The sequence below is a fragment of the Camelina sativa genome, chromosome 8 (genome assembly GCF_000633955.1).
Source record: "Camelina sativa cultivar DH55 chromosome 8, Cs, whole genome shotgun sequence".
NCBI classification, from domain to species: Eukaryota; Viridiplantae; Streptophyta; class Magnoliopsida; order Brassicales; family Brassicaceae; genus Camelina; species Camelina sativa.
Genome location: NC_025692.1, coordinates 16,247,366 through 16,258,390, shown reverse-complemented (window position 1 = coordinate 16,258,390; position 11,025 = coordinate 16,247,366). Strand labels below are relative to the sequence as shown.

Sequence of the window (11,025 nt, the reverse complement as noted above, 5' to 3'; positions counted from 1 at the left end):
AAATCAAGTTTGATTACAGAAACTAAATTACAGGAAATAGATGGCACATAAAGTGTCTGATATAGATCTAGACAAAATCCACCATCTAAAATGAGACGATAGGTGCCGATAGCTTCAACTGGCGCCTTGTCTCCATTTCCCATTAGTAAGTAGTTTTCACTTGAATTTATGGTTTGGATCGTAAAGAATCCTTGTACGGAATTCGTTACATGTACATTAGCACCGCTATCAATCCACCAAGTTTTGGAAGAAACATAAGTAAGATTAGATTCGAAAAATCTTACGGAACCCATAAGATTACCTTTCTTTTCGAACCACTCTCTTCTTTTCGGGCAATCTTTCTGAAAGTGTCCAACCTTTTTACACAAGTTGCACATTTAATCTTGTAATCTTTCTTTGTTTTTTTCTTCGGATTAACTTGATCGGAATCATTCATTGTGGGTGGTGCTTTTTGATGGCTCTTTTTATACCTTTTCCCAACTTTAGGTCCAGCTCCTTGAATATAATGGGAAACTTTAATGCCTTCATGACCAAGTCTAGCCTCCTCTTGGACTAGTTTATTAGCCAATTCATTAGATGTCCACCTTTCATCAATTGCATTATAATAGATCTGAAATGGTCCATAATGAGGAGGTAGTGAATTTAGGATGAATTGGACAAGAAATGAATTGTCCACACTCATTCCTAAATTCTTTAGTTTAGCCGCAAGGTTGGTAGTTTTAATGCAATGTTCATGCATAGACCTTGTCCCATCATACTTAATGGTTGTAAGATCTGCCATAAGTTTTCCTGCAAGGGATTTGTCTCCAGTCTTAAACCGTTCTTCTATAGCTGATAAGCTTTAGCTTTATCTACTTCTTGAAGGGAAGTTTTAATATTGCTAGCTATGGTCATTTTTAAAAACATCATGCTTAATCTGTTTGCTTTCTCCCAAGCTTCATGAAGGTTCTTCCTCATAACTAATTATAGTTAAGGGATCTGGCTCTTCTTCACGAAGTGCCAAATCCATATTTAGTACTCCTAATGTGAACTCAACTTTCTCTTTCCATTATGAGAAGGTGGTTCCAGTGAGGTTCGGAAGAGTAGAGACCCTAGATGGCAAACTAGCAGGAAATGATGCTGCGATTTAGAGATATAACAAGCTTTAATTGAGGTTCAAAATTTAAACATCACATTAACAAAAATTATTGAACGCATATGACTTCAAATTATAATGCTCCTGTGGGTAGTCGTTATAATATATCCTAAGGTCATAGCTTTCAGAGACTTTTCTCGAATGATGTATTAGATTAACTAAGTTACATGTGGATATACTTAATTAACTCACATACAAACATTCTAATAAATTATTGATCATATTTTATGTCAATAGCCTACATGTGGGTAGCTAATTAATACATAAACATATCAAAATTTAAATATTTTGGTTTTCTATGTGCAAATCTTTATATGATAAAACCATTATGGTGATATCAATTTCTTAATAAAGCACAACCAATCTTTTATCACTTATTTTTTTTAAAAAAAAATTTGAACAAAGATTGTAATTTGAAGCTTAAATCATACAAAAATTCAAGTGTACAAACATCATAACTTAAAGCTTTAATTTTCAGTTCTTTAAACCATAAATCTATTATTCTTAGGGGATTAATTAGATCTTCATAACTATAAGCTCTGATACCACATATTAAACATACTTTTAACATGAACCCCAAGATCTTAAACATCTATATTAATCACATAATAGAATCATAAAGTGGATTAAAGTAATACCTCCACTCTTTGTAGAAATGATGGTTCCTTGAATGGTTTCTTCTTCTTCAATAGCTTGAATACTTTAAAGAAACTATTAGATAATCTTTAGATGGAAGATAAGGTTTTTGTCCCCTTTCCTATAAACTCTTTTTTTTATGTGTTGTTTTTTTTGTTCTTGTGATGATTTGTGATGGAGCAAACCATCTATTTATAGGAGGGAAGAGGACCTTACTCCTGATAACGGTTTTGTCGTCTAATTTAATTTCAACCATCCATCATAGTAGAGATGACGACATTGGTGACAAGTGTGAGGACAAGTGTCTAGCATTGCTTCAAACACAACATGCAACTTTACAGCTTTAGCATGACATGTAGCTTAGAACTTGTCTTTATAAACATAAGCATGACATACAGCTTAACAATTGTCCTTTTTGTTCCAAAATGATTAAAAGTAAAATATAACAAACCCAATTAAATAACCTACTAACTATAAGACCACATACATGGATAAGAAATAATTATTTTCTTACAATCTGAGCTATCTCAATAAGGATATTGTGTAAGAGACTGAATTTATATTTCTCGTGCGATTCAACCTTCACTTGGGATTAGATGAGCCTTTAGTTGCGCCCGCCATGTACGAAGACTTGAAACATCTTTTCTTTGCGTAACATGAAAACCAAAAACTGCTTTGGTGCTATATCAAAGTATTTCTTGGTAAATCTTTGGTCTTTTAATAAAAACTAGGTTAGACCCGCACTACGCCGTGGGATACTTTTTGTAACTATTTTTATATATATTGAATTACTGAAAATATGAATTTTCTTTTTTTGGAATTCAATTAATTGTAAAAGCTATGATTTACATTTATACACACATACATATTTTTACATTAGTTTTGTTTTGTGTTATTCTTGGTCAATCTTGATTTATATTATATTTATATTATATTTATATCTTACTAATATGATACTTATGTTGTATTGATTGTATTAGTATACCTGTGTTTTTAAAGTTGTAAATGATTTATTAATTTATTTTAAATTTAAGCTATAATTAAAACCCATGTTTTGGAAATATTGATACGACATACAATGATTAATATACTTGGTTAATATCATTATATTTTAAAAAATTGTAAATGATTTATTAATTTAGTTTAAATTTAACCTATAAATTTAAACATTTGTTTTTTTTTTGAAAATTATTGATATGATATGATGTATAATATTTCTTATAATTTGATTGGTTACACAATTTTAATGATGTGTTAGTTCCTTAAAATCCAGAAATGCTTATGTTGAACATGAAATAATTATTATTGATTGAGATATATGAGTTGTATTAATCGAAATGTTCTTATTGGATATCAATTTTAATGATGTGTCACTCTCAATAGACTTCAAAAAGCTGATGTTCAAATTTTTATGAAGCGATTTCCGAATCTCAGCATTCATCACCACAAAGGCACAAATTTATCCATATTCATCTTTGATGAAAAATTCTCTGTATTTATAATGTTATTCACAATTTTACAGTTACAAGAAAGAAGAACATGTATAAGAAATTGTCACATTGGTTGCCATGGTGTTACCCAAGTAATTTAGTATGAATTTACCAATGTTTCTTACAAATGCCTCAAAACAAACTAAAGTGAGAAGTCTATACCTTGACCGATGAACGTAATCGTACGATTGTGGAAACCATAAAGTGCACAGAGATTGGTCCAAAAAAATCAAACAAGTATATATTTTATTACCTACAAGTTGGAACATGGATTCTCTAGCGATGAAGAATATCCAACTGCATGCATCTTGGGTCAAATTTGTATGTTAAACTCTCTAAAGTGATAATTGATTGCATATCTTCACCCGGGTTACATATCCTTCACCAGATTGCATCCCATCAATACTTGTCCTTCATAATTTTATTGTTAGATCATCATTACAAGTTCAAGAAATCCTAATGTTGTCAAACCAGGGAACATAGAGATGAAACCTCTGATCAAAAACAATGGATAAAAGATTCACTAATCTATAAGTGACATCTTTTCCACATCAATATTAAAGGAGATATCCCATAGGCTCCATACGGTAGAAGAATGACCACAAAGTGAAGATTAGAGGCAACATGTATAATTATACTCATAGAAGAAGATTTTAGAAAACAATAGCACGGTATACTTGTTAGATTCTCCTAATTACGGTTTGGGCAAAGTTATAATCACCATACTCATCCTTAGACCACCAAACTTGTTAAGAGACACACAAGAATTGTAGTTAAATGCTTATATATGGATATGATATGAAAAAACGTTTTAAAGCTTCAATGTTCAATTCATCGAAGCACTTTTGAAGCATTATTCTCTTTACCTTGATAGTTTCATCATACTATGCCACTGCCCAATGGACCATCTTAACATTTTGTATATGACCATTTAACACTACAACACAATCAAATTTTGTCTTCGGTGGTATCTCCCAAATCTAGACAGCCTTGTCTCTACTACATGTTGCAAGCAACGAATCAGATGCACACCATGATCCACGCGCGAGATTTCACAAGTCAAGAAACGAAGATAACTACATGAGAGTACATATCACATATAGGGAGACTTCTCAAAATTTTCTTTTGGTTTTATAGCACACAAAACCACCACTAAAAGAAAATAGGATATTTACGACTACGATTGGCGACTAAATACGTAGTCCCTTAATTTTCCGACAACTTGCGGACTCCATAACTACCAAGTTACAACTGCATAAATTTAGTCGGTACTGTAGTCGTTGATTAACGACCATTATACGACTAAATGGGAAAAACTTAATTTAGTTGCATCAGAGTAGCTAATTTGGCAACTACGTAGCGACTAAGTCTATGAGTCGGTAAGTTGGCGACTATACAGCGACTAATGTTGTGGCATTCTTCACATATAAACTATAAATAGAAGCATCATATTGTGGCATTCTCATATTATTCTCATTTTCAAAAGTACAAACAAAATTAACCCGTAATGTCAATTTTTTATGCTTGCTTTACCATATCTACACTTATTGTTATATAATTTTAGGTGCACCATGTCTTATTAATTATTTAGACTTGAGGTTTTGTTTTCTATTAATGCAGATGTGAATTGGTTGCAAAGTAAAAAATTACCTATGAAGGAGAAGCTCACGAAAATGTATATGAATCAGTAGGTCTGAATTTTTAAAATTAGTAGTCTTCATTTACTCTAAGTCATTTCTAGCTAAAGTATTCGATTGTACTTTTTCTGACTTTGTTTATGTTGTGTTGTTCTTGGATTGTGGTAATAAATGATCAGACTTTTATGCTTCACATTCTTAAGATACTATTAGATATTCACCGTGTTGGACTAAATTTTAATTTCGAAATAGAAAATGTAATTTTTATTATATTAAGTATATATGTAAGTAATGTTTTGTAAATTTTAAGTGATCAATATATTATATAGTGTATATATAAGTAGTATGCTTTAAATAATATATAAACTAAATTAAATTATATGTTTTTTATAAAATTAATTTTGGCTTCTGATTCGCGACAAACAAGCGACTAACTTCAAAATATTGGGTTTAAACATGGTTATTACGTGTTGTATCAGATTTTAAACTCCAAAACAAGCCCATATTTTTAAAATAAAATTACATACCAACTAATTCACTACTAATTTTAAAACATTTTGGGTTAATTAAACCCGGAAATCTATTTACGCGGTCCAGCCCATAACAATCGACCTAACCCTAATTTTACAACCCTAATCTCTCATTTATCACCATTCTTCTTCTTCGCCGATTCTCTCAATCTCCGATCTGTCTTTTCTTCGTCTTCCTCTTCACCTAAGCCATCTCAACGAGATACTTACGATGCCTCCTGTTTAAGAAGCCTAGACGAAAGAGAAATGTTGTCCCCAACGCTTCTCTCAGACCCGGTGGCTCTAACCTTCCGTCCAAGGTGAGAAAGGTCAACCCTCTACCACTTCAATACAACTTCACGCCGGCAGCTCAAGATCCTACGCCTCAGACGCCTCAAGAACAAGTCCGTGTTACCCCCAACTATCGACGTCAGCCGCACAGCAGGTCAGAAAATATCCACCACCACAGATCCTAACCAACTCAGTCATTACCAGAAGTTCAGAACAATCCACCGGTTCAATTGAATCCTTTGCATGATTCTGCGAGATCTCCAGCTCAGAACTCTCACGCTCAAAGTCATCCTTCTTCTCAAGGTAACAACTTCGACGAGTCAGATCCAGTGTTGTCGGGACTCCAGGAGAACATGTTGAGGGCTCTTAACGTCATCCTTATGGTGCCAAACCGTTATATTTTTACAACCGTTTTCTCTCCGAAACCGAAGCCTAATACGACTTGGTATGTAAACACATTTAAAATAGGATATGGACTTAGAATTAATTTCATTTTCTAGTGGAATGTTTTGTCATTCCCAAGTGTTTCATTAGTTATACTTACTAACTAGAAGAGTACATGTTTTCATTTCCCTTAGGTTTTCATATGTTTTCTTCTAGATTAGAGTCGATGAATTTGTTGCTTTTAGATGACACACAACTCGGTTGCAGACAAACATCACTATTGACTATTGTTTTGTCATTTCCAAGTCTCTCATCAGTTAGTAGTAACTAGAAGAGTACATGTGTTCAGTGATTGTGACGACTTTTCATACATTCTCGAACAACATTTTTTTTATTTGATTTTAAATGACTTTGGTATGGTTTACGCTTACGCTTGATTCTGACTTGATTCTTATGTTCTGAGGTTTACTCGTGATGTCAAATCACAACTGGTGCAGAAGATTACTAAAGTTTTTACAAACAAATTTGATGGTCCATACTATAATTGGTCATATGTGCCTCCGGAGAGACTAGAAAGATACTTCCTTGAGTTTGCAGTATAGTTTTCTGTCATATATCATTCATAGATAGGTTTTAATTGTTGTTTTTCACTAACTTAATTCTATTTTTTTCCCCCTAAAAAAAACACACTTGGGATCCATTGATAACATGGACAATGCAACAGTTTTTCTATGATATATGTCAACGCCGGATGAAAAACATGGTAAGCGATGCTAGGACTAGTCGACTGCAACCTAAATTGATCGGGGGTACTCTCTGGAAAACAATGGTTGCGCAGTGGGATACTAAAGAAACACAGGAAAGGAGTCGAATCTATTCCAATGCTCGTATGTCAGACCGTAATGGTCTCGGTCCAGACATGCACTTATCTGGGCCAACATCGTATCAACAAGTCAAACAAGGCTTGATGAGTAACTTTAACTTATGTCTTAACCTTTTTTTTTGTTTTTGTATCATTCCAGGAAGAGAAACTTGGGAGACCAGTGAGTCTTGGTGAGGTTTTCAAAGAGACACATACAAGGCCAGATGGTACGTATGTCGATCGAAAGGCCGGGAAGATCTTCTCAATTTATGAGAAAAACCTACAAGCTAAGATATTTGAGATCGAGTCAGATCCTTCACGAGCTCAAGAGCTCACAGCAGAAGATTATACGGCCATCTTTCTTCAGGTAAAGTACCATTTTTACAATCTATATTTAAAGAGTCCTCAAAACTTTCATTTTCAGAACTAACAATTTCAGTTTTTCTTATCTAAGTCCACTGAGAAGGATTCACGAGGTAATCTTTTTGGACTTGGAAGCCTCAAGGATCATCTTCAGGATCTTTTCAATGGCAAGAGCTATCAACAAGGAGAGTCGTCGTTTGTAGCATTGCAAGAGCAAATGAAAGAAGCTCATCGTATAATTGAAGAACAAGTTGCCTATAATGCAAAACGTGATGCTGAGATTGCTGCTCGTGAAGCATAACATTCCAAAGTTGTGGCTGAGCAACAGAAGAAGATAGAACACTTGGAAGAGTACTTGCGCAAAACTGATCCGGCCTTTGTGGAATTCCTTGTGTCTGAATCAAGTGATGCATCCACCGCCCCTCCAACACAAAGAACATCTCCTTCTTAGGTTACTTCTTAGGCTACTTCTCTCTAGTCCTTAACTCTCATGAACTTGTTACTTTTGGATGATGTGTCAATCATAGTTTTTGATTGATCATTTTGGTTCTCTTTTGGTTATTATGAACTTGTTACTTTGGGATGATGTGTCAATCATAGTTTTTGATTGATCATTTTGGTTCTCTTTTGGTTATTATAAATATTGTCTACTTTTTGTAATTGCTAATGTGGTTAACATATTACGATTGTGGTGAACTTTTGGGTATTAAAAGTGTGAATTTTAGGTTTCTCTTTGATTAGAAATTCGAATTATAAAAAAAAAAAAAAATTATGGTTTTAATCACTATAGTCGTCAAACCAGTCATTAAATGTGGCTCAAAGTTGTCGTAACATAGTCTTCAAATAGTCTTCCGATAGTAGCCAAGTAGTCGCATAAGTTAACGACGAAATGACAACTATTCTCAAACTATTTTTTTTTTGGGTTACCTAGATTCAAATTTGTTTCTCTTAAATGTGTGTTAGCCGATTAAGCCCTATATAGGCTTTGTAACATTTACCTTTTTATGCTTTTTAATCAATATTAACATAAGAAAAAAAAATCTAGAGTAAAGTGACGTGGAACCGAAAATTATTACTGGAGATAAATGATGAGTTGCATTAATTCTTATAATTTGATTGGTTATCTATTTTAATTCTCCAAAATGCTGAGGTGTCATCACCTGAAGAGAAACACATTGTAGTTTTATCGTATTGATTTCCAACGTTTGCAAGTAGATCACAATCGTTTTAGAGATGTGGCGGAACCCTAAAGAGAATTTCCTCTACCACTTCCGGGGTAGATCAAACATCGATTGTTTCTTTAGTTGATTAGCAAATAAACTAAAGAGGACGAAGGCTAATAATATGTATGTAACTAGTATAATTAGGGTTTTGGCTTTCAAGAATTGCCTCATATGTGAAAAAGGAAAAAAGAAAAATAGGTTTTTTATATATATACTACTTAACCTTTTCTGTTTAATTTTATTTTTACTTTAATTGTTTGTTCTTTCAAATTTAGTTTAAAAAGGCATGATTATTTAGTTTTTTTTTGTTTTTTTTACTTAGATTGGCCGAGTTTGTGTGTGTGTGTGTTGCTAGGCTATGACCGACCATTGGCGAAGAGTCATGGGATCATATTTCTCAAACTAAAAATGGACTTAACTACCAAGAGTCGAGCATGAAAAACAACATATCGTTTATTTACTTGGATTAATGATTTGATTCAATATGTAGAAGCAAACATATATATAAGTACTCTTGAATCAATTATACGACCTGTAAAACCAGAGGTAGATTTTGCATATGTTTCTTGATAAAGGCATGACGCAAAGAGCCAGTGGACAGGACATAGGATATGTGTATGAATAGTAGTAATTATACAAAGACAAACAGTTGCAAATGGATTGAAAGCACTAGAAATAGTTTGATTATTTTCCAAGTGTTAACAGTTGAAACAAAACGAAAATTATAGCTAGAGCATAAAGTATATCAATATCATCTTGGGTTCCTATATAGGTACGATTTGCAAGGACGGAACAAATTGTGAAAGGCATGAATGTGACTCGAAGCAGAAGATAGTTTCCTTGCAGTTGGTACTCTCAGATTTTGTTTGGGTTTGAAGATTACAAGTAACGAAGTATTTGCGGTCTAAGTCCCGTAGGTAGATGATGTCGATATCAAAACAGTTGATTGCCATTGGCACACAGTAAAATCCAAGCCCCATAGATGCCATGTTGATTTCCCATGCCTTTTCCCAAGTCCATGAATCACTCTTAAGTTTCCAAACCTTAACATTATAGCTCCTGAACTCGTCTATCAATCCAGCTTCGATAAGCACAAAGTATCCTTGCGATGTGGTGCAGACCGTCTTATAGATGGGGAAAGGCAACTCCGTATACAGCTTGGACGCTCATCTCGATGCCAGCGACTACCTCGCATCCTGGCGGGTAGGCATATGGCCCGAACTTGATCATCATAAGAGAAGAAATCATGGATCAAAATACTACGGGACTCATGGAACCACTGAAGTTTCCCGTTCAAAGAAACAGGATTCGATGTACAGTGTGACACACCATGACCAGGACAAGAGACGTGTTGAACACTCCCTTCACCCGTATCCGACGAATAAATCTGAAATGTCCAGGTTTTAGAAACATCAGTGTGTTGTGCTTTGCATCACCTTGTAACCTAAGAGGGAACCGTTGTGCATTTGTGTTACAAGTCCCAAATCAACGAAGTAAAAATGGTATTGAGGAAGATACGGAGGAGAAGATATTTGAACCCATTTGTGATAACACAGGACTACCAATGTAGTAACGTTTCGTCATGTCCTCCTCGAGAAGACACAACAAAATCAACCCATCAGCGCAGGCCATAATCCAAATCTCTTTGATTTTAACATTTTTTTGAGTATACTTGCGGATCACTCCACTTGCAAAAGACCAATAATGAGAATTACCATGCGAGGATGACTCACGTGGTATATTGAGTTCTATTTCTTCCAAACAAGAGTTAATACAACTATAGCTTCCATGTAGGATCGACCAATTAGATGTGGCAGACTCCGTAAGTGATTTCCAATCTCTACACACCAGCTTGAATCTAACGATACTTTGCAGAGGTAATTTTGTGATTATGTTTATCACCAGTTCTTCCGGAAGATTCACTTCTCTTTGCTCCATCCTAATCCCAGGCTCTCGACACCACTAACGAGTATTTAGCAATCAATAAGACACACTGCAACTACAAATTAGGTTTTTTTTGGGCTTTCACGTTTGCTTTAATTTAACTAATGTTATGCTTAATGTTATGACCAAATAATCAAGATCTAAGCTATCTTCACCGAACATTAAGCGTATATTAGGGTCAATTTTGAGTTTATCTAATTCTCCCAAAAAAATGGTTAATAGTTTAGATAATGATTAAATAAAACATAATAATTATATTTAGTTAATTTAAATTACTTAAACCAAAAAAAAAATCAATTGCAAAAAATATAATTACTCAACTCAGTTAAAATGAACCGAAAAAAAAGAAATCTATACTAATAAAAAGTAGGAGCTATAAGCTCCTAAGGCTGTTCATATAGGATTTTAAACAACCAATAGAAATTTGACATATAACTTGTTAACATTTTATACAATTTCCAGAATTTTCTATATTAAGAATTATTTTAAACAACCTATCATGATTTGACATGTCAATCATTAACATTTTTTAAATTTACAGAATTTTTTAG

At 33.7% G+C, this 11,025-nt stretch overlaps 1 protein-coding gene across 1 annotated transcript; it reads left to right on the top strand.

Moving 5' to 3' along the window:
- Positions 6,843 to 7,608, top strand: LOC104709588. The gene is made up of 3 exons (XM_010426173.1): positions 6,843 to 7,034; positions 7,105 to 7,311; positions 7,384 to 7,608. Exons 1-3 carry the CDS (start codon positions 6,843 to 6,845, stop codon positions 7,606 to 7,608), a joined length of 624 nt encoding a protein of 207 aa, XP_010424475.1.

Excerpts from the sequence above, each read along its gene's own strand:
- LOC104709588 (XM_010426173.1), top strand. The coding sequence starts at position 6,843 with ATGGTAAGCGATGCTAGGACTAGTCGACTGCAACCTAAATTGATCGGG. Across the intron at positions 7,035-7,104 it reads GGCCAACATCGTATCAACAA|GAAGAGAAACTTGGGAGACC; the intron begins GTCAAACAAGGC and ends GTATCATTCCAG. Across the intron at positions 7,312-7,383 it reads ATACGGCCATCTTTCTTCAG|TTTTTCTTATCTAAGTCCAC; the intron begins GTAAAGTACCAT and ends TAACAATTTCAG.